General features: G+C 45.7%; 1 protein-coding gene across 1 annotated transcript; it reads right to left on the reverse strand.

Moving 5' to 3' along the window:
• Positions 1-1,826: 1,826 nt before the first annotated feature.
• Positions 1,827-23,828, reverse strand: LOC134984341 (zinc finger protein ZFP2-like). Its single transcript, XM_063949943.1, has 6 exons — positions 23,609-23,828; positions 22,411-22,442; positions 12,316-12,394; positions 12,100-12,197; positions 11,209-11,944; positions 1,827-3,229 (listed from the first exon to the last, which is right to left on the reverse strand). Exons 3-6 carry the CDS (start codon positions 12,347-12,349, stop codon positions 1,923-1,925), a joined length of 2,175 nt encoding a protein of 724 aa, XP_063806013.1. The 5' UTR covers positions 12,350-12,394; positions 22,411-22,442; positions 23,609-23,828; the 3' UTR covers positions 1,827-1,922.
• Positions 23,829-23,976: the final 148 nt, after the last annotated feature.

Genomic DNA, 23,976 nt, shown 5'->3' on the forward strand with positions numbered 1-23,976 from the left:
TGTGTTGATGCCCTCGGAGCCCTTGGGTGAGCCTGTGGGTTCCGCTACACAACAAGTTATAAATAAATTGGGGGAGTTGCGGATTAATCCCATGCGTATTCGCCGTTATTCCTGGTTGGCGATGGTGCATGGGATGTCAGCGGCAGCCTCCATCTCGTCATTAGTGACTGTGTGGACCCACACTGTAATCTCATTCAGGGCCTCAAAATGTGACTTTTTGGACACTGGAGAACTGTACTGTATCACATTGCAGTCCGTTGAGGTGCTAGGGAGGGGGATGGATTTCCATTCTGTAATTTTTGTGGACCTGAGGCCTTTACTCTTCTCTACTTGGATAATGCTGTACAAGATGGCTGATGACTCCATTTGTTTGCTGGTTACTGTTTGTGAATTGTTGGGCTATATGGTTCCGGAATGGGCCCGTCCCCCAGACTGATTTTGTTTCTTTCCAAGTCTGTGTACTGATTCACTGTTGCCAGGACCCTCGCTATGTTTTATTCTCACTGATTCTCTGTAAAATATTGTCCATTCTCATGTTTTTTGTATGTCTTATTATTGGCACAACTTTACTACATAGTTCCACACTATGTTTAATTTGAAATTTTTCATTTAAGAGCTTATGTATCTAGATACGCATTGGAATATCTATTGGGTATAGCAAACACTATCCTTCATATTTTATGTTCACATATGTAAGTTTATACGTGGAAGTTCTACTAGATTTAGATACTTTGATATTATCTTTTCAGTTGCCCCAGTCGTATATCTATTTTATTTATCCTCGTTTTGGGTATGGGGTGGGGGGGGGGGGTTTAGGGCTTAGACAAGTTAAGTAGCTTAGGTGGGCGGGTTATGGGGATCCAGGTATACTTAGGTTGGGGTTAGGTTATACAGGGTGGGGGGTTCTGAGGTGGTTTGTTTTGGGGGGGTTGTTTTGATTTAGTTAGAGACTGTAGGGTTTTGTTTTATTCTGCTTAGATTTATGGCAGATGTCTCCGGAATTATATATATATTTTTTCAATATTCCTTCACTCTATGCCTATTCTATTCATGGTCTGCAATATAGTTATCTCTGTATCTCTATATTCCTCAGCTATAGGTTACTCTCACTTTATCCTAGATATGTGAGCTCACATGGCGCCTGTGTGCTCCTATTGCTTAATGTTATACTGATGAGTGCTTTATATATCCTGTTTTTGTTGGGCATGTATTGTAATTTTATTTGGTATACATTGTCTGACAGTACTCCTGTCTGCATATTGCATGCTCTACTGTATCTGCCATGATTGTGACGCACAAAACGCGTTGGAGGCACAGAGCTACAGTTTACCATCTGACCGGCCCGAATTCCCTGACGCCGAGCCGCAGTGTGACGTCATTGAGCCGCGACTTAACAACTAACCGCAATCTCCCACCGCTGGACGCAGTGGCACGGGAGAAGAGGACTTACCATACTACATCTTGGAGCCCTGCATGGTACCGGTTAGCAGTTAGGGAAAGTTAGAACTTCCACATTTTGTGAAATCGTGACGGACTGAGCTTAAATTCTCCAAAAGGAGCTGTAAACACGTTTTGTATTAACAATTTTTTCTTACAGGTGCCACTTTCTTATAATTCTCATAATTTTAATAATTGTTTGTTGTATTATTTTTTTTTTTTTGGGGGGGGGGGGGGTTAAAAAACTTACAATAAAGAATACACAATTTTGGAAAAAAAAGAGCTTATTTCCCACACCCAGAACAGGAATATGGCTTCTCACCTGTGTGAATTCTCTGATGTGTAACAAGAGCTGATTTCTGTGCGAAACATTTCCCACACTCAGAACAGGAATACGGCTTCTCACCTGTGTGAATTCTCTGATGTGTAACAAGAGCGGATTTCTGTGCGAAACATTTCCCACACTCAGAACAGGAAAATGGCATCTAACCTGTGTGAGCATGCTGATGAATAACAAATTGTGATTTGTGTGCAAAACATTTCCCACACTCAGAACAGGAATATGGCTTCTCACCTGTGTGACTTCTCTGATGACTAACAAGATCTGGTTTCGATGAAAAACATTTCCCACACTCAGAACAGGAATACGGCTTCTCACCTGTGTGACTTCTCTGATGTATAACAAAATGTGATTTGTGTGCAAAACATTTCCCACACTCAGAACAGGAATACGGCTTCTCACCTGTGTGACTTCTCTGATGTATAACAAGATGTGATTTCCGTGCAAAACATTTCCTACACTCAGAACAGGAATATGGCTTCTCACCTGTGTGACTTCTCTGATGTATAACAAGATCTGGTTTCGATGAAAAACATTTCCCACACTCAGAACAGGAATATGGCTTCTCACCTGTGTGACTTCTCTGATGTATAACAAAATGTGATTTGTGTGCAAAACATTTCCCACACTCAGAACAGGAATACAGCTTCTCACCTGTGTGACTTCTCTGATGTATAATAAGAGCTGATTTCCGTGCAAAACATTTCCTACACTCAGAACAGGAATATGGCTTCTCACCTGTGTGACTTCTCTGATGACTAACAAGATGGTATTTCGATGAAAAACATTTCCCACACTCAGAACAGGAATACGGCTTCTCACCTGTGTGACTTCTCTGATGTGTAACAAAATGTAATTTCTGTGCAAAACATTTCCCACACTCAGAACAGGAATATGGCATGTCACCTGTGTGACTTCTCTGATGTGTAACAAGAACTGATTTACATGCAAAACATTTCCCACACTCAGAACAGGAATACGGCTTCTCACCTGTGTGACTTCTCTGATGTGTAGCAAGAAATGATTTTGTTGCAAAACATTTCCCACACTCAGAACAGGAATACGGCTTCTCACCTGTGTGACTTCTCTCATGTCTAACAAGATATGATTTATATGTAAAACATTTCCCACACTCAGAACATGGAAATGGCCTCTCACCTGCCTTAGCTGGCTGATGAGTAATAAGGTTTGTGTTCTGTGTAAAACATATGGCATCTATAGAACAGGGAAACACTGTATCTACTCTCAGAGCTGTAACAGATGCACCAATATCAGAGTGATCAGGAGAACATTTCCCAGGATCAGAGGGATCAGCTGATAGAGCTGGATGAATAATTGGGGTAATGGGGTTAGCTCCTGGAGAATCCTGTCTACTGTCATTATCTGTTATTTCAGAATCCAGGGATAGCATTAGATGTCCTTCTGAGATATTCCTGCTTGTGTGTCCATCTGCTGGAAATAAAATACATTAATATATATAATGAGTAGACAAGACCCAGGGTGTTACAGCATACAATAAATAATTCTATAACTGACATTTTTATCTGTAATCATTGCTTTTATGTTTATTAAAAAACAAATAAAGCTAGGATGCTTAGACTGGACCTTGATCAACACTGAACGCTCATGTGAGTTTACTAGAGGGGACGTGGACGCTCATGTGGGATTACTAGAGGTGACGTGGACGCTCATGTGGGATTACAAGAGGTGACGTGGACGCTCACGTGGGATTACAAGAGGTGACGTGGACGCTCACGTGGGATTACTAGAGGTGATGTGGACACTCACGTGGGATTACTAGAGGTGTCACGGGCGATCACGTGGGATTACTAGAGGTGACACGGGCGATCACGTGGGAATACTAGAGGTGACACGGGCGATCACGTGGGATCACTAGAGGTGACACGGACGCTCATGTCGGATCACTAGAGGTGACACGGACGCTCATGTGGGATCACTAGAGGTGACATGGATGCTCATGTGGGATTACTAGAGGTGACATGGACGCTCATGTAGGATTACTAGAGGTGACATGGACGCTCATGTGGGATTACTGGAGGTGGCACGGACGCTCATGTGGGATTACTAGAGGTGACATGGACGCTCACGTGGGATTACTAGAGGTGACATGGGCTTTGCAATAATAAAACACCAAAGAAGAGATAGTGCTGTCCTGTTTGCACACTAATAAATAATATATAACCTTTATTAAGTACAGTAAAGTATGTAAGATAAATCAGTGATATATTAAACACAAAGGTAAATGTATAAAGGTGAATAATGTAATAAACAAACAAGTGTATTTGTTGTTAAACATCGGCATGTATATTATATTGGGTGATAACTGATTCAGTGCTAATAATCCTGTTCAGTAAGAATATATTTATATATTACACCCATACGAGGATGGGATAAATTACATTCAATTATATTGTGGCAGAGTTTCCTCCAGCGGTAATCTCAATGTAACATCACACTGTATGTATAAACATTTTATGGGGGGGATTCAGTTCATCGCAAAAACTCCCTATCCAATTAGCCGCAAAAAGTTATTGGTGATAATTCTCCATAGGTTTTTTATTTTGCTCACAAATATCTGCGCACTGAGCAGTTGTGCGGTGTTAGGAGGAACTCATTTATAAAGGCTTTTTAGATGTTTCCTACTGTATTGTCTTACTGACCAATAGTTTCCTACTGTAATGTCTTACTGACCTATAGTTTCTTACTGTATTGTCTTACTGACCTATAGTTTCCTACTGTATTGTCTTACTGACCTATAGTTTCCTACTGTATTGTCTTACTGACCTATAGTTTACTACTGTATTGTCTTACTGACCTATAGTTTCTTACTGTATTGTCTTACTGACCTATAGTTTCCTACTGTATTGTCTTACTGACCTATAGTTTCCTACTGTATTGTCTTACTGACCTATAGTTTCCTACTGTATTGTCTTACTGACCTATAGTTTCCTACTGTATTGTCTTACTGACCTATAGTTTCTTACTGTATTGTCTTAATGACCTATAGTTTGTCTTACTGACGTATAGTGGCTTACTGTAGTCTTTCTGACCTATAGTTTATTCTGTATTGTCTTACTGACCTATAGTTTCTTCTGTATTGTCTTACTCACCTATAGTTTCTTCTGTATTGTCTTACTGACCTATAGTTTCTTCTCTATTGTCTTACTGACCTATAGTTTCCTATATACATAGTTTTCCTGTCTATGTATGATAGGTATGGAAGGGATACCTACCATACATAGACAGTATATATAAGCCTCAGCCTCTCCCTTCTGAAAATGATAATGAATAAGGTGTATGTGTGGATACCATGCACATGTAACTGATTCTATTTACAGGAAACAATAGGGAGAGCGCACGGCTGTCTGGCAGTGTTCTAGATGGTAAAGTATTACACATATGAATATATTTCTTCTAAATAAAATCATTTTCACCCTGATTGATATAATACTGATAGTAAGACAATTCAGTCAATAGTAATCTTTCTTTTAATTAAGTAGGATCAATTTATATGAATTTTTAGTGAATATTTCCTAAAGGTTATATTTTATTTGCAATTAAATTAACAAGAGTGCTCCCAAAAAAACGTCCGAACTTACAGTCTACGGACCCAAAGGTATCAAACTTGTCAAATTTCACGAACGTGTGGGCTGAGGACCACGTCGCCGCTCTGCAAAGTTGAGTAGTGGAATTGAATGGGAGCAGCATTTGGAAGGCATGCTGTTCCTTGTAGTGCCAATGGGAGATCCTGGGGGTGACTCCAGGGTAAGTTAGCTCTCTGTCTGGAAGTGTTTTAGTAATAGCCTTTATCATGAGGCCTACTGTGACAAATTACATGGCCCTATGTGGGCACTGCTATTATGTAGGTTAGGACTGCTGTATCAGAGAAGGCGTGACGTGGCTCAGCAGCTAAACATGTGTTTGCAAACATTTGTGACTAATTCTCTGAATTTTATTAACAGATAGGTTCAGGTATGGTTACAGGGTAATTTTCAGTGTGCGGAAGGGAATTTAGGGGAGGGGATTTGCACCCACTCCTCTTTGTCTGTTGAGTAGTGGAAACACGTCTGGCAGCCGCCCATGAGGCACCCACTGATCTGGTGGTATAAGCACCCGTCTGAACCGTAACCTGTTTGCCACAGGAAATATAAGCTTGCCGAATGGCAAGTCGAATCCATCTAGACAAAGGCTGTTTAGATGCTGGCACCCCTTCTTTGGCCCATCATAAAGAACAAACAATGGTCCGACTTTCTGAAGGACGACGTAACTTGTACATATACCCTTAAAGCTCAGACAACATCCAAGGACACTTCCCCATCTGCGAGACCCTGAAAAGATGGGACCACAATTGGCTGGTTTACGTGAAACAAACCTTAGGAAGGAAACCTGCTCCTGTACGGAGTTCTGCCCTATCCTCATGAAACATTCATAGGACTCTTACACGATAAGGCTCCCAACTCAGAAACCCGCCTGGCCGAAACCAAGGCAATCAATAATGTGACCTTCCAAAAGAGATATTTCAGGTCTGTTCTTGCTAACGGCTCAAAAGTTGGAGATCTCAAAAATTCCAACACCAAATTTAAGTCCCATGGCGCAGTGGTAGGACAAAAAGGGGGTTGTATCCTCAGAACCCCCTGTAAAAAGGTTTGAACCTCTGGCAAGAATGCTAACCGCTTGTTGAAATAGTATAGAGAGAAACGAAATTTGAACCTTCAGAGGGCCTAGCCTCAGTCCTACATCTAGACCGGCCTGAAGGAAAAGTAGAAGTCTGGATAAGTGGAAGATCGTTGAATTCCACCCACATTCTTGACATAAGTCCATGTACCTCTTCCAAATCCTGTAGTAGTGCATGGCTGTGACCGGCTTCCTAGCAGCAAACATTGTAGGAATGGCCGTTCTTGGTATCCTTCTGTTTCTTAAGATCCGGGTTTCAATAGCCACGCCGTTAAATGCAGCCTGTGCAGGTGTGGGTGTTGGAACAGTCCCTGAGATAGCAGGTCCTCCCTCTGAGGTAACCGCCAAGGATCTTCCACTAGTAACCCTCGCAGGTCTGAGTACCAACTCTTGCGGGGCTAATCTAGTGCGATTAGAAATGCCCACACTCGTTCTCGTTTCAACCGTTTCAGAACCCTGGGTATGAGTGGGAAAGGTGGAAAAATGTAAACCCTCCTGTAACACCAAGGAAGTGTTAATGCGTCCACTCCTTCTGCTGCTGGATCTTTTGTCCTGGACACATATCTAGGCAGCTGATGGTTTTGCCAAGACGCCATTAGATCGACTTGAGATAGACCCCATCTCCTCACAACCATTTCGAAAATCCGTGGATGTAGGCACCACTCTCCCGGATGCATGTCCTGGCGGCTGAGATAATCTGCTTCACAGTTTTCTACACCTGGAATGAACACTGCCGAGAGGATGATGTTTCGCCTTTTTGCCCACAAAAAGATCTTTGTGGCTTCCTTTAACGCCATCCTGCTCTTTGTTCCTCCTTGATGGTTTATGTAAGACGTCATCGTGACATTGTCCGACTGTATCTTTAAGTGTTGACCCATGACTAGGTCTGCGGCTAAGAGAAGCACATTGTAAACTGCTCTCAGTTCGAGAATGTCTATGGGTAGGCTGCTCTCCTGTAACGTCCATCCTTTATGTCCATGGATACCATGACCCCTTCATGTTCTAAACCCACAATAACTGACTGGATTTATTCCATCTTGAATCTGCAAACCATTAGGAATTTGTTCCACTAGGACGGCACCGCAACCTCTGAGAGTGGTGTCCGTTGTCAGGATCCTCCAATCCCAAATGCCGAATCTCTTGCCTGCTGCGAGATTCTTGTGCAACGACCACCAAATCAAGTAGGTTCGTATGTGTGGTGGAAGCTGGATTCTTCGATGTAGAAGCCAGTGCGAACCTGCTCCCTGAGCAATGAGTTTCATCTGGAATGGTCAGGAATGAAGTCCGCCGTACCGGAGAGCTGCGAACGGCGCCACCCTCTTCTCGAGAAGTAGCACAGAGGTGTAGAGAACCCGTCTGTGTCCTTAGTACCTGAGCCACTAACCTCTGTGGGTCCTAGATCTAGTTCTCTGGTAGGAATACTCTTAATTGTATCGTGTCCAAGATGAAATCGAGGAAATGAATCTGTGGAGTTGGCATGTGGTTGGATTTCTGGAGGTTCACAATCCACCCATGTTGAATGAGAAATTGATGAGATGCCTGAGCATCCTTTATCAGCTGTTTCTGAGATGAGGCCTTGATCAGTAGATTGTCTAGATAAGGTATGATCGTGACCCCTGTCTCAATCCTGTCACCACTATTGCTTTGATCTTTATAAAGATTCTTGGAGCTGATGATAGACCGAATGGCAGGGCACTGATTCGGTAGTGATCCCACACCGGTGCAAATCTTAAGTAAGCTTGGTGAGGGGTCCAAATCGGGATATGAAGGTATTTTGCACTACCAAAAGTTTTGAATAAAATCCTGTTCCTCATTGAGGATATGGGACTGGCGACTTAACCCTTTGTATGCAGGAGTCTTTGAAGTTGCCTCCTGTAACGCTCCTGCTCACAACGGGCACCTAGGCCCTCGCGCTGCAAATAAATGGACTGTGTGGACGCTCTTGTAACTATCCTGTAACCCTGGGAAATATCTGGATGATCCAGACGGCTGGTGATGTTTTGGTCCAGGCGTCCCGAAAACCTTCCAACTCTGCGCCCCCCAAGGGGGACCCCAGGTGAGCAGGAAAACCATCATACCACGGGTTTGTCAGCAGGTCTGTCCTGCTTTTCTGGTGTCGACTGTGAATGACCTCTACCTCTGGTTCCACGAGTCTGTTGCTCCAAAACCTCTTCTGGCTCGGTACGACAGCGATCAAATGAATTTAAACACTGGTCCCGAGCAACCTCCTCTAACGTGTGACGTGGTGCTCGAGTAAGAAGTAGGTAGAAACGTAGATGTCACTGCAGTTGCTTGCGAAATCCACTTGTCTAACTCATCAAACATCATCTAACCCCCAAATGGAATAGCCTCTACTCTCTATAAAAGGGGAGCGGCGGAGGAGCTGCGCTGCTAGCCTACCAGGTCTTAAGTTATAAGGCAGCAGCGTATGAGAAGCCGCTGCTGCTCGTTCCCCCGTCATCTTTTCCAGCCCTCCGCGCCCTCGTACTAGCGCCGACGGTGGGAGGAAGTGTGCGGGGGATATAGCCCGGGTCCCGGCGAGTGCAGGAGAAGCTGCGGCTGCAGCCATGAGAGATATGTCGTTTCAGCGGGCGGCGGGAGGGGATGCTCTTTTCAAGCGCCCCGCTGTGTGTTTAAGAGGCGGCGGTATACGCTGCCACTGACATCCGCGCTGCGTCTCCCTCAGCCCTCTGTCGGTAGAGGAAGGAGGGCGGGGAAGCTGACATGAAGCGGGAGTGTATAGCCGGCCAGGAAGTGTTTCAGACCGATTGTTCTGTTACAGCGGCAGCGGAAGGAGGGGGGCGGCGGGGAATCTGCGCTGCTGAGTCCCAGGGCTAAGAGCCAGAAGGTAGCAGCGTTGTGTGCGGTCCGTGGGAGGAAGTCTGTCAAACTGCCTCCTGGATCCATGAAGAAGCTATGGTTACCGTAAGTGTAACTGTAACTAGGGCCCCTTTACAACCAGTACTCACTGCTGACTCTGCGCTCCGGATTTTCAGAGGAGAGATGCAGATCCCCTTTAGTAGGGATCATTGTCTCTCTATTCTGAAGACTTTCGTCCCCCTTTACATTAGGGTAACTCAGTCTCAGTACTGAAATGGAGGAGGAGCTCCCTTCTTGTGCTTGTACCTCCTTGGCACAATTTTTCAAACTGAGGGATGTGAAGGGGGAGGAGCCGGCTGTGCAGACAATACTAATTTTTAGATTGTGCCACACCTCCGGTTGCAAGCTTCACACCCCTACTGTATAAGACTCCAGTGTCCCCTAGTGGATGAAAGAGAAAGGATGTTTACTTCTTTCTTTCCCGACCGCTCTTCTATGCAGAAGGGAAATATCTGCTGTTTATTGAGAGATGCTCCCTGTAAGGAATATAGAAATTTGCCACTTGTAGCTGAACTTGAAAAATACCCCTCCCAATTTGCATCAGTTAAACTAAAAGTCTCCCATGATTATGACTTCTCCATTTAAAGCCATTTTAGTGATGTCCAACAATAGATTCCTGTCCAAATCCTGCCCCTGGCCAGGTGGTCTAGAGATCACCCCAATGCGAATAATGGGGGGTAATTCCAAGTTGATCGCAGCAGGAAATATTTTAGCAGTTGGGCAAAACCATGTGCACTGCAGGGGGGGGGGGGGGGGGGCAGACATAACATTTGCAGAAAGAGTTAGATTTTAGTGGGTTATTTTGTTTCTGTGCAGGGTAAATAATGGCTGCTTTATTTTTACACTGCAATTTAGATTGCAGATTGAACGCACCACACCCAAATCTAACTCTCTCTGCACATGTTATATATCTGCCTCCCCTGCAGTGCACATGGTTTTGCCAAACTGCTAAAAAAAATTCCTGCTGCGATCAACTTGGAATTACCCCCAATGTCCTTCTCCCCGGTTTCTGTGGTGACCCAAAGGGCCTCAGATTTGTCTTCAATGTTTTGTATTAATTGAAGTAGCATTTATGCTTTTTCCCCACATACATGGTTACCCTTCCTCCTATACTGACCATTCTATCCTTCCTAAATAAATTGTATCCTGCTATAGCTATGTCCCAGTCATGATTCTCATTGCACCATGACTCTGTAATTGCCACAATATCCAGGTTATCCCTGGTCATTATCACAATTAGCTCTGGAATTTTGTCTCCTAAGCTCCTAGCATTTGCACACATAGCTTTAAGAATTATGTCTGTGCATATGTTAGTAGCAGCCATGTCCAGACAGTACAAAATAAATGACAAGTTTAAAGTTGAAATTACCTGTTTGGTGATGTTGCTCTGTATTTGGTATTTGTTTTTTTAACTAATCAGGAATCACACTCTGTCCTTTACACCACGATTACACCTCGCTAAATGTAATGATATAAACCTGACCACAAATGGCCAAATAGGTCTACTATATACAAGGAGTTATTTAATACCTGCATCATCTAACAAAATGAAGGTTATTTAATAAAAGGTTGCTAAACTGAGAAATTTAGATCCCATACAAATTAGACGCTCCACAAAAAACACACTACTACTTATATATGATCCCTAAAAATAAACTTCTGCTTGTTACTTTTAATAACAGTATAGTGATGTGTGTAATAACTCTCTTCATCTGATGTTTGTCATGGATAACCTTGTGTTATAAACACCCAACTGAGAACAGGGCTGGTGGCGGAGGAGGGTGTAGAATAAAAGATTGCTGTAGTGACTGAGCAATGAGAATATGTGACTTCTGTAATAAGTGTTTATTACTCACCTGTGCTGATATCTGTAGGGATCTCCTCCTCCTTACACTGCTGGTCACCCCTCACATACATCTCTTCTTCTCCATCTATATCTTCTGCCTTTATATCAGTCACATACGTCTCTTCTTCCTTCTGTATATCTTCTGCCTTCATATCAGTCACACACGTCTCTTCTTCTCCCTCTATATCTTCTGCCTTTATATCAGTCACATACGTCTCTTCTTCCTTCTGTATATCTTCTGCCTTCATATCAGTCACACACGTCTCTTCTTCTCCCTCTATATCTTCTGCCTTTATATCAGTCACATACGTCTCTTCTTCTTCCTCTGTATCTTCTACCTTCATATCAATCACATACGTCTCTTCTTCTCCCTCTATATCTTCTGCCTTTATATCAGTCATATACGTCTCTTCTACTCCCTCTATATCTTCTGCCTTTATATCAGTCACATACATCTCTTCTTCTCCCTCTGTATCTTCTGCCTTTATATCAGTCACATACGTCTCTTCTTCTCCCTCTGTATCTTCTGCCTTTATATCAGTCACATACATCTCTTCTTCTCCCTCTATATCTTCTGCCTTTATATCAGTCACATACGTCTCTTCTACTCCCTCTATATCTTCTGCCTTTATATCAGTCACATACGTCTCTTCTTCTCCCTCTATATCTTCTGCCTTTATATCAGTCACATACGTCTCTTCTTCTCTCCTTATATCTTCTGCCTTTATACGAAAAAGACGTTCTACCTAAATAACCCAAAAAATACAATGGCATTTGCATACTGTTTGATTAAATTGAGGTGAAACAGTATAATATCAGTGTATAAGACACACAGCTTCTCTAAACATCATATAGTGACAGTCACTTTGGTGTATTGGATGATACCCTAAATCCCACCCACCTGATCCTCCTGTGGGGTCCTGTGATTATTCTCTGTACAATCCTGGGAATACAGAGGACGGGGACATCTCTCTGGGGTATCTCTGTTACTGGGTCCATCTGTAGGAGACACACAATGACTGAGTACAGTGTGTATATGTGATTATCAGGTGATGTGTGTATATAGGGGCCCCCATACCTGCTCTCCCCTGTACAATACATGACAGTCTCCTCTTACCCAGTGATGTGAGGGGCCGGTGATTCTCCATCATCACGTCCTTGTACAGACCCCTGTGTTCCTCTATATACTCCCCCTCCTGCATGGAGACATAGACAGTGACATCCTGATACCTTATAGACACCAGACACACACAGTGATAGAGTCATCACCCATACACATCCCCTGGTGTTACTGTATAATGTCCCATTCCCAGCAGTCACCTCTCCAGTCATCACCCAGACACTTCCTCTGGTGTTACTGTATAATGCCCCATTCCCAGCAGTCAACTCTCCAGTCATCACCAAGACACTTCCTCTGGTGTTACTGTATAATGCTGCATTCCCAGCAGTCACCTCTCCAGTCATCACCCAGACACATCCCCTGGTGTTACTGTATAATGCCCCATACCCAGCAGTCACCTCTCCAGTCATCACCCAGACACGTCCCCCGGTGTTACTGTATAATGCTCCATTCCCAGCAGTCACCTCTCCAGTCATCACCCAGACACATCCCCTGGTGTTACTGTATAATGTCCCATTCCCAGCAGTCACCTCTCCAGTCATCACCAAGACACTTCCTCTGGTGTTACTGTATAATGCTCCATTCCCAGCAGTCACCTCTCCAGTCATCACCCAGACACATCCCCTGGTGTTACTGTATAATGCCCAATTCCCAGCAGTCACCTCTCCAGTCATCACCCAGACACGTCCCCCGGTGTTACTGTATAATGCTCCATTCCCAGCAGTCACCTCTCCAGTCATCACCCAGACACATTCCCTGGTGTTACTGTATAATGCCCCATTCCCAGCAGTCACCTCTCCAGTCATCTCCCAGACACATCCCCTGGTGTTACTGTATAATGCCCCATTCCCAGCAGTCACCTCTCCAGTCATCACCCAGACACATCCCCTGGTGTTACTGTATAATGCCCCATTCCCAGCAGTCACCTCTCCAGTCATCACCCAGACACGTCCCCCGGTGTTACTGTATAATGCTCCATTCCCAGCAGTCACCTCTCCAGTCATCACCCAGACACGTCCTCTGGTGTTACTGTATAATGTCCCATTCCCAGCAGTCACCTCTCCAGTCATCACCAAGACACTTCCTCTGGTGTTACTGTATAATGCTCCATTCCCAGCAGTCACCTCTCCAGTCATCACCCAGACACATCCCCTGGTGTTACTGTATAATGCCCCATTCCCAGCAGTCACCTCTCCAGTCATCACCCAGACACATCCCCTGGTGTTACTGTATAATGTCCCATTCCCAGCAGTCACCTCTCCAGTCATCACCCAGACACATCCCCTGGTGTTACTGTATAATGCCCCATTCCCAGCAGTCACCTCTCTAGTCATCACACAGACACATCCCCCGGTGTTACTGTATAATGTCCCATTCCCAGCAGTCACCTCTCCAGTCCTCACCCAGACACATACCCGGTGCTACTGTACTCCCAAGTCTCCTCAGACCCCAGTCATGTCCCTGTATTATTACTATAGATATAAGTGACGTTATTGTGACGCTCCCAGATCCCCTCACCTCCCCAGTCATGTCCCTGTATTATTACTATAGATATAAGTGATGTCACTGTGACACTCCCGGTCCCCTCACCTCTCCAGTCATGTCCCTGTATTATTACTATAGATAGAAGTGACGTTATTGTGACGCTCCCAGATCCCCTCACCTCCCCAGTCATGTACCTGTATTATTACTATAGATATAAGTGATGTCACTGTGATGCTCCCAGATCCCCTCACCTCCCCAGTTATGTCCCTGCATTATTACTATAGTTAGAAGTGACGTTATTGTGATGCTCCCAGATCCCCTCACCTCCCCAGTCATGTCCCTGTATTATTACTGTAGTACTCTAGTGATCTGAAGGCCTTGGGACACTATGAGGGGGCAAATCAATTAATTAATGTGTAGATCTATAAGGTAATAGAGATGCTGCCAACTGATGTATACCATATATGTGATAATAACTTGGATCTTTCTAGTGATCCAATAATGTATAGTGTGTTTATGCATGTTATTATTCTGTGCCTGCTGAAGGTGAGGGGACTCTGGTAAGCGCGCAGTGCGGGGGAGATCATGGAGAAGCTTCCAGAGGTCCCGTGTGCTGAGAGAGGTGGCTGGGCGCGTGTACTGGCGGTTTTGTTGGTGGGCTGACTAAGGGGAGAGAAAAAGGCTGGCGGCTGAGACGAGGGAGCTTACAGGAAGGCGGTTCCCTGCGAGTGAGAGAGCCCCTGTGGGGGAAAGGAATTGGATGTCTCCCGCTGCGGGTGAGAAGCGCTGTGTTAATTTCCCCTGGTGGACGCCGAGCAGGGACGTCCCGGTGCATGGCTGTCACGGAGAGTGCTGGGAGGCGGAGCGCTGGCGGGGCAGGCTAGTACATGGAAGGAGATCGCAGTGCGGGCAGCAGCTACCAGGAGTCCAGCAGTAGCAGACAGTGTCCCCCCGAGGCAGAGCTGTGTCCCTCATTCCATCCAACCCATAGGAAGAGCCCGGTTGTTGGTGGAGGCGGAGTCGGGGGGGGAGGTCCAGACCGGGCACACTATCATTGTGCAGGATGCCCCCATATAAATCCTGCTAATCTGCATACTCCCTTATCATCCTTTAACTATTAAAGTACCAGCCCCCAGCACAGTAGCACAGGGACCAGCAGCATCGGTGGATCGGAGGAGTATAAATATCACCTCTAGAGACTCCATATCCATTAGATAATGACCAGCCGGGTACCAGTCATAGAGTGCGGTGGTGTATAATGATGAAAGCAGCTCGGAGAGGGCGCAGGGTCACCTAAACTTGGAAATGATACACTAGGAAGACTAAGCACCCCTCACCTATCAGAGACAGGTGCCAATAACCGGGATTTCTGTATGTTCTGGAGCCACCCCCACGGATCTACTGTGGGGCTGTGCTTATACTGGGACAGGTAACACAGATCATCACCCCACTATATGTAACGAGTAGACCATGGGTGTCAGGGATTCCAGGGTGGAGAGCTCCACGTACTACATTCCTGTTTCAGGTTGTCTAGGAGCACTACAATTAGATCTTCCATGGAAACCATGCTATTCATTGCCATGAAGTAGGGATTGCTCAACAATCGTGAGGACAATTGCTCCAAGTGTGTTAGGCGCCGAGGGTCCGCTCGTCAGTGCGGCCCGGTGCCTAGCAACGGGGACGCCACTGTCGGACCGCGTTCCCCGTTGCTGGGTCTAAGTTAATCACCTCATTGGTTTCCTGGCTGTGTAGCATGCAGCTGCACGGCATGTTGTAATTAATCACTCATCTGTTTCCCTGGCCAGGCAGCTTGGCAGCTGCATGGCATTTAATCCAATCAGCCTCCAAACAGCTGGTTGGAGGACTCTCTGTTAAGAACACTTCCTGGGCTTCTCACAGACGCCGGTAATAGCTTCCTGTTTGCTGTCTCAGTTACAGAGAGTTTCCAGTCCTGCTCTATCCGGTTGTTCCTGTCCTCAGTGGTCCAGTACTCGGAAGTTGTCATCTATTCCTGGAGTCCGACCGAGCACCTTTAACATCCTGTGGTGTTCGTGAGTCACGGCGTAGCCGTGTGTTGCGGCTTGACCGCTTACTGTTTATTATTTAGTTATATTGTGTTCGGAGCTTTTGCGGAGGATTCCGCTCCCACAAATCCACTCTGGTATCCAGCGGTGCTGGATAGGAGTAACGGATTAGTGGATTTTTGGTTGTTCTTTTCCCTGGCGGTTGTCCGCACATACTTTTGGTTTAAGTTAGTTAGCTTGTAGCCCCTGGCCTGGTTGCTTAGTCAGAGGGCCCCTTGTTATCACCCTGTCTCGGATTTCCCTTTGTCTCCCATTAAGACCTGAGGGGGCATCGAAGTTGGGCAGACATAATCCGCCCTTCAAACGCGGCTGCCATGGGCTCAAGCAACCATAGTCTCGCAGGGGATTTCTGATAACACGGGCGAGACAACGGAGTTAGGGCGCCAGGGGTTACTAGGCTTTCCTGATCCCGTTACCAGCATATCTTTCCAGTACTCAGACCTCTGTCATAAGATCTCCTCTGGTCTGGAGTACGGGAATCATAACATTATTACCGGCCAGACTAAAATTTAAAATTAAACAGGATTTAATTTTTTCCCTTATTCAGTTGGAAGATTTGTCGGCCTCATGAATCCCACCGGTGTTGGGCCAAATCCTGGCCAGCTTCTAGTTAGCCAGATTCAAGAACTAACTCAGATGGTTCAGGATCTGTCCCTTCGGGTGAGGTCACAGGAAGATCTGTTACGGACTTCCCCGAGGGTCATTCCTGAACCAAAAATGCATTTGCCGGACCGTTTTTCTGGGGATAGAAAGCAGTTTTTTAATTTTAAAGAATCCTGTAAACTGTATTTTCGTTTAAGACCAGTCTCCTCAGGTACGGAATCCCAGCAGGTTGGAATTATTATTTCTTTACTTCAGGGGGATCCCCAGACCTGGGCTTTTGGTTTAAGATCAGACGATCCGGCATTATTGTCTGTAGACGCCTTTCTGGGGTCTTTAGGGCTATTGTATGACGACCCTGATAGAGAGGCATCCGCCGAGAGTCAGTTGCGTGCTCTCAGACAGGGTAGGAATCCCGCAGAGATTTATTGTACGGAGTTTCGCCGTTGGTCGAACGACTGTGGATGGAATGACCCAGCCCTGCGCAGTCAGTTTCGCCTCGGCTTATCTGAGTCTATAAAAGACAGTCTCCTTCAGTATCCCGCTCCTGAGACTCTCGATAAACTCATGGAGCTCTCTATTAAGATTGATCGTCGTCTCAGAGAGCGGAGGGCTGAAAAAGGAGCACCTGTCGGGTCTACTCCTTGTGTGTTTTCCATTCCGGTGGACATGGAGGAGCCCATGCAGATAGGCCTCTCCAAACTGTCTCCTGAAGAAAGAACCAGAAGGCAAAATTCTGGTCTTTGTTTATACTGTGGAGGTAAGGGACATTTTGCCCGTAATTGTCCGAATAAGTCGGGAAACGCCTCGACCAAGTGAATTGTGAGGGGGTTCACTTTGGTCTGCAGCTTATCTCCTCAAATAATTCACTGTTAGTCCCAGCTAAAGTTTCCTTTGGCAGCCTCTGTTCCTCGGTGTCAGCTTTTGTGGACAGTGGAGCTGCAGGGAACTTTATGGACTTAACATGGGCCAAGGCCTTAGGTATTCCTCAGTTAGCCTTAGGTAGGTGTATCACCATGCATGGTTTAGATGGGAGTCCCTTGTCCAATGGGGTTATTTCTCTCTGTACACCTCCTGTTCTACTTTCGGTAGGAGCTCTGCATTCTGAAAAGATTGAGTTTTTCCTTACCCATTGCCCAGCAGTTCCAGTGGTTCTGGGTCACCCTTGGCTGGCCTTTCATAATCCCATCATTGATTGGCAGTCGGGGGAGATCTCACAATGGGGTACCATCTGTAATAAGGAATGTATTACGTTTCCCATCAGAATAGCTGCTGTCATTCCCGCACCCATTCCTGTAGAATACCAGGATTTTGTTGATGTATTTTCCAAGGGCAATGCGGACATTCTGCCTCCCCATCGGCCTTATGATTGTGCTATTGAGCTAATTCCTGGTGCCACTTTGCCTAAGGGAAGGTTATATGCATTGTCCGGACCAGAAACTGTGGCCATGAATGAGTGGTATCCGGACTCCAGGTCGACAGCACAATGGTCGACACACCTTAGGTCGACACCAATTGGTCGACACACATTAGGTCGACAGGGCCAAAAGGTCGACAGGGTCAAAAGGTCGACAGGAAAAAGGTCGACATGGAAAAAGGTTGACATGAGTTTTTCATAATTTTTTTCTTTTTTTGAACCTTTTCATACTTAACGATCCACGTGGACTACGATTGGAACGGTAAAGTGTGCCGAGCGAAGCGGTAGCGTAGCGAAGGCACCATGCCCGAAGCATGGCGAGCGAAGCGAGCCATGCGAGGGGACGCGGTGCACTAATTCGGGTTCCCGGTCACTCTACGAAGAAAACGACACCAAAAAAACATAAAAAACTCATGTCGACCTTTTTCCATGTCGACCTTGTTCCTGTCGACCTTTTGACCCTGTCGACCTTTTGACCCTGTCGACCTAATGTGTGTCGACCAATTGGTGTCGACCTAAAGTGTGTCGACCTTTGTGCTGTCGACCCTGAGTCCCAGACCCGAATGAGTATGTTAAAGAAAGCCTAGGGAAAGGATTTATCAGGCCATCTAAATCCCCTTTAAGTGCAGGCTTCTTCTTCGTGGAGAAGAAGGATGGATCACTCAGACCGTGCACTGACTTTAGAGCCTTGAATAAGATCTCAGTAAAAAATACTTACCCTTTGCCGCTGATTTCTGTCCTCTTTGATCAGCTACGTTCGGCTGTCATTTTTTCTAAGATTGACCTGAGAGGAGCATATAACCTTATCCGAATCAAGTCAGGGGATGAGTGGAAAACGGCATTCAGTACTCAGTCGGGTCACTATGAGTATCTGGTCATGCCATTCGGCCTGTCTAACGCTCCGGCAGTCTTCCAGGATCTCATTAACGATGTGCTCCGTGAATTTCTTGGAAGATTCGTTGTAGTCTACTTAGACGATATCTTGATATATTCTGACTCTATAGAAAAACATGTTACCCAGGTGCGTCAGGTTCTAAAAAAATTACGTGAAAATCACCTTTATGCCAAGCTGGAGAAGTGTGAATTTCATGTCACGGAGGTATCCTTTTTAGGGTACATTATTTCCCCTCGGGGATTCTGTATGGAACCAAAGAAGCTTCAAGCCATCCTTAGTTGGGCGCAACCCACCAACTTAAAAGCAATTCAGCGCTTTTTAGGGTTTGCGAATTACTATAGAAGATTTATTCACTCTTTCTCCGACCTAGTTGCTCCCATTGTGGCACTGACTAAGAAGGGAGCAGATTCCACCAATTGGTCACGAGAAGCTGAGTTATCTTTTCAGGCCTTGAAACAAGCCTTTGTCTCAGCCCCAGTCCTCAGACATCCCAACCCAGAATTGCCTTTCATTGTTGAGGTTGATGCCTCGGAGGTTGGAGTAGGGGCTCTCCTATCTCAGAAGGATCCGGATTCTCTAGAATTACATCCTTGTGCCTTTATGTCCAGGAAATGCTCATCTGCTGAATCCAACTACGATGTTGGTAACCGGGAATTACTGGCTATCAAATGGGCTTTCGAGGAGTGGAGGCATTGGCTTGAAGGAGCCACTCATACCATTTCAGTTTTGACTGATCACAAAAATCTTCAATACATTGAATCAGCTAAACGGCTGAATGCCCGGCAAGCTCGTTGGGCTTTATTTTTTACTCGTTTCAAGTTCATTATCACCTTCAGGCCAGGTTCCAAGAATACCAAGGCAGATGCCCTGTCACGCAGTTTTCTCCCAGTTCAAGATAACAGTCCTGTTACTCCCATACTTCCGTCTTCAGTCATCCGGGCAGGCCTTACACAAGATTTATTTACCCAGTTAAAGCAGCTTCAACATCAAGCTCCTGGAAATACTCCTGCCGGTCGTCTTTATGTCCCTGAGTTTTTGAGAGCAACTGTTTTGACGGAGTTTCATGATAGCAAAGTTGCTGGGCATCCGGGGATCGCTAAGACTTTGGAATTAGTTTCCCGCTCAGTATGGTGGCCTGGTCTTTCCAAAGACGTTAAGGAATTTGTTTTTTCTTGTCAGGTTTGTGCACAGCATAAAGTTCCCCGTTCCTTGCCTATCGGTCAACTTATGCCCTTGAATGTTCCTCTTAGGCCATGGTCTCATATTTCCATGGATTTTGTGGTGGACCTTCCTCTGTCAGCCGGATGCCGAGTCATATGGGTGGTAGTGGACCGTTTTAGCAAGATGGCCCATTTTGTTGCTCTTCCCCGATTGCCATCCGCCCAGGGATTGGCAGTCTTGTTCCTCCGCCATGTTTTCAGACTCTATGGGTTACCCACTGATATTGTTTCTGATCGGGGTCCATAATTCATTGCTCAATTTTGGAAGTCTTTTTGTGCCTCATTAAAGATTAAATTATCTTTAACGTCTGGCTACCATCCCCAATCCATCGGGCAGACTGAGCGAGTTAATCAGTCATTGAAACAATATCTGCGTTTGTACTAGGCCAAACTCCAAAATGACTGGTCTGAGTTTCTTCCGTTGGCGGAGTTTGCTTACAACAATGCCTGTCATTCCTCCACCAATGTGTCTCCATTTTTTACAGTTTTTGGTTTTCACCCCCGAGCTAATTCCTTTTTTCAACATTCCTCTGTCTCCTCGCTGACCTTGACCTCTCATCTCAGACTCATTTGGAGAAAAGTGCACCTTGCTCTCAGAAAAGCAGCATTTCGGGAGAAATTTTTTTCTGACAGGCTCCGGCGACCGTGCACTTTTAAAGTAGGAGATAGGGTATGGTTGTCGACTCGCAACATTAAACTTCGACAAACCTCAGCCAGATTGGGCCCTAAATTTATTGGACCATTTCATATTATAAAAAAAGTCAATCCAGTTGCTTTCCGGTTACGTTTACCAAAAACTTTACGGATCGGAAATACCTTCCATTGCTCCTTGTTGAAACCATATGTTTCGTCCAGTAGATTTCCTCGCAAGATCTCTCAGGGGAAATCACCAATAGATGTACAGGGTCAGCAGGAGTTCTTGGTGGAGAAGGTTCTCGATTCCAGGTTGTCCCGGGGAAGGCTTTATTTTTTGGTACATTGGAAAGGTTATGGTCCAGAAGAAAGGTCTTGGGTCCTGGATGAGGATCTCCATGCCCCAAGGCTCAAAAAGGAATTTTTTCGAGAATTTCCTCAGAAACCCGGCCTTAGGGGTTCCCTGACCCCTCCTCAAGGGGGGGGTACTGTTAGGCGCCGAGGGTCCGCTCGTCAGTGCGGCCCGGTGCCTAGCAACGGGGACGCCACTGTCGGAACGCGTTCCCCGTTGCTGGGTCTAAGTTAATCACCTCATTGGTTTCCTGGCTGTGTAGCATGCAGCTGCACGGCATGTTGTAATTAATCACTCATCTGTTTCCCTGGCCAGGCAGCTTGGCAGCTGCATGGCATTTAATCCAATCAGCCTCCAAACAGCTGATTGGAGGACTCTCTGTTAAGAACACTTCCTGGGCTTCTCACAGACGCCGGTAATAGCTTCCTGTTTGCTGTCTCAGTTACAGAGAGTTTCCAGTCCTGCTCTATCCGGTTGTTCCTGTCCTCAGTGGTCCAGTACTCGGAAGTTGTCATCTATTCCTGGAGTCCGACCGAGCACCTTTAACATCCTGTGGTGTTCGTGAGTCACGGCGTAGCCGTGTGTTGCGGCTTGACCGCTTACTGTTTATTATTTAGTTATATTGTGTTCGGAGCTTTTGCGGAGGATTCCGCTCCCACAAATCCACTCTGGTATCCAGCGGTGCTGGATAGGAGTAACGGATTAGTGGATTGTTGGTTGTTCTTTTCCCTGGCGGTTGTCCGCACATACTTTTGGTTTAAGTTAGTTCGCTTGTAGCCCCTGGCCTGGTTGCTTAGTCAGAGGGCCCCTTGTTATCACCCTGTCTCGGATTTCCCTTTGTCTCCCATTAAGACCTGAGGGGGCATCGAAGTTGGGCAGACATAATCCGCCCTTCAAACGCGGCTGCCATGGGCTCAAGCAACCATAGTCTCGCAGGGGATTTCTGATAACACGGGCGAGACAACGGAGTTAGGGCGCCAGGGGTTACTAGGCTTTCCTGCTCCCGTAACCAGCATTTCCTTCCAGTACTCTGGCCTCTGTCATAAGATCTCCTCTGGTCTGGAGTACGGGAATCATAACAAAGTGGATACCCATATAACCCAGAGGACTTCTTATACACAGACACGAAAGGGCCCCAACCGTGCACGATTATAGTAAGAGATCCCGGGTGGTTTTTCAAACACAACCCCACAACTTTCTTGTGGAATCGTATTTTTTGTATTGCATGTATTACCTTATGTATAGGTGGGGTATATTATTATGTATAGGTGGGGTATATTATTATGTATAGGTGGGGTATATGATTATGTATAGGTGGGGTATATTATTAGAACGGTTCATGGTTTGAGTATTATATGATATAAGGTGGCCTATAACGTCTTACATATGAAAGCTAGTATACTTACCTGTGGAATTGTCTCCGTATCTGTGGAAGAGCCTGAAATCACAAAGTAAAAAGGTCTGATAGGTAAATGTGCATAGTCCTATCTGGTTACATCACATACTAATGTTATAAGCGACCCCTACAGGGGTAGGTTATTTCTTAGGTGATTAGAGTATTGGGCTCTAAATAGCTTGGGTGGAGGCACATTGCATATACACTGTACCCCCATGTAAAAGAGGGGTTACATTACTATAGATATTAGCGATGTCACTGTGGCACTCCCAGTTCCCCTCACCTCCCCAGTCATGTCCCTGTATTATTACTATAGATATGTGATGTCACTGTGACACTCCCAGTTCCCCTCACCTCCGCAGTCATGTCCCGGTATTATTACTATAGATATAAGGGGTGATCTCTGGAGGGAGAATAAAATAGCGTGGCGCGCCACTGTGCCCGTAGCGTGGCGAGCCCGCAAGGGGCTCATTTGCGCTTGCCACACTGTCAGTAAGCCGGCGGTCGGGCTCCCGGCGCCGGTATGCTGGTCGCCAGGAGCCCTACCGCTGGCATACCATACTGAACCCGATATAAGTGATGCCACAGTGACACTCCCAGATGTGTGATATACATTTGCTTCATACTGAGCAAAATTTTCAATCCCCACAATTAATAATAATAATAATAACGACACTAAAGGCTGCACCCCAGTATAAAAATAATAACAGATGTCTTTAAAAGCAGGACACCTCAGACCATTCATCCTCTATTGTAGGAAATCACCATCACTCCCAATGTATAATAATAATACCAGGACACCACAAGATGCTCCACCAGTATAATAATAATAAAAACAATAATAATAATAATAATAATAATAAGAGGACACCACAGGCCGCTCCCTCTGTATAATAATAACAACAGGACAACACAGGCTGCTCCCCCTGTATAATAATAACAACAGGACACCAAAGGCTGCTCCCCCTGTATTATTATTATTATTATTATAACAACAACAACAATAAAAACACACCACAGGCTGCTCCCCCTGTATAATAATAATAACTGGACACCACAGGCTGCTTCCCCTGTATAGTATTAATAACAGAACACCTCAGGCTGCTCCCCTGTATAATAATAACAGGACACCACAGGCTGCTCCCCCTGTGTAATAATAATAACAGGACACCACAGGCTGCTCCCCCTGTATAGTAAGACGCCATTACCTGATGGTAGATGCTAGAATCAAGTGGGCTAAGGGACCTTTTCCGTAAGGGGGAGGAGTTACGACGCAAGGGGGAGGAGCTAGGCCAGCGGGATAGTTCCTCTACTATCCACGCCACCAACTATTACCTTTAGTAATTAGGTGGTGAGCGAAGCGAGCCCGCGAGGGTACTTTTCGGGTACCCTGTTCGCCCGTAGCTCCTCCCCCTGGTGACGTAGCTCCTCCCCTCAATACGTCACAAGGTCCCTTCAGCCCCTCCGATATAGAACTAACCATTACCTGATCTCCACGGACACTGGGAGGCTGCAGCAGTCGATGAAAACTCACTTCCTGTATGTGGAACGCACAGTCCGGAAGTAAGGTGGAACG

The sequence above is a fragment of the Pseudophryne corroboree genome (genome assembly GCF_028390025.1).
Source record: "Pseudophryne corroboree isolate aPseCor3 chromosome 3 unlocalized genomic scaffold, aPseCor3.hap2 SUPER_3_unloc_5, whole genome shotgun sequence".
In the NCBI taxonomy this organism is placed as follows: domain Eukaryota; kingdom Metazoa; phylum Chordata; class Amphibia; order Anura; family Myobatrachidae; genus Pseudophryne; species Pseudophryne corroboree.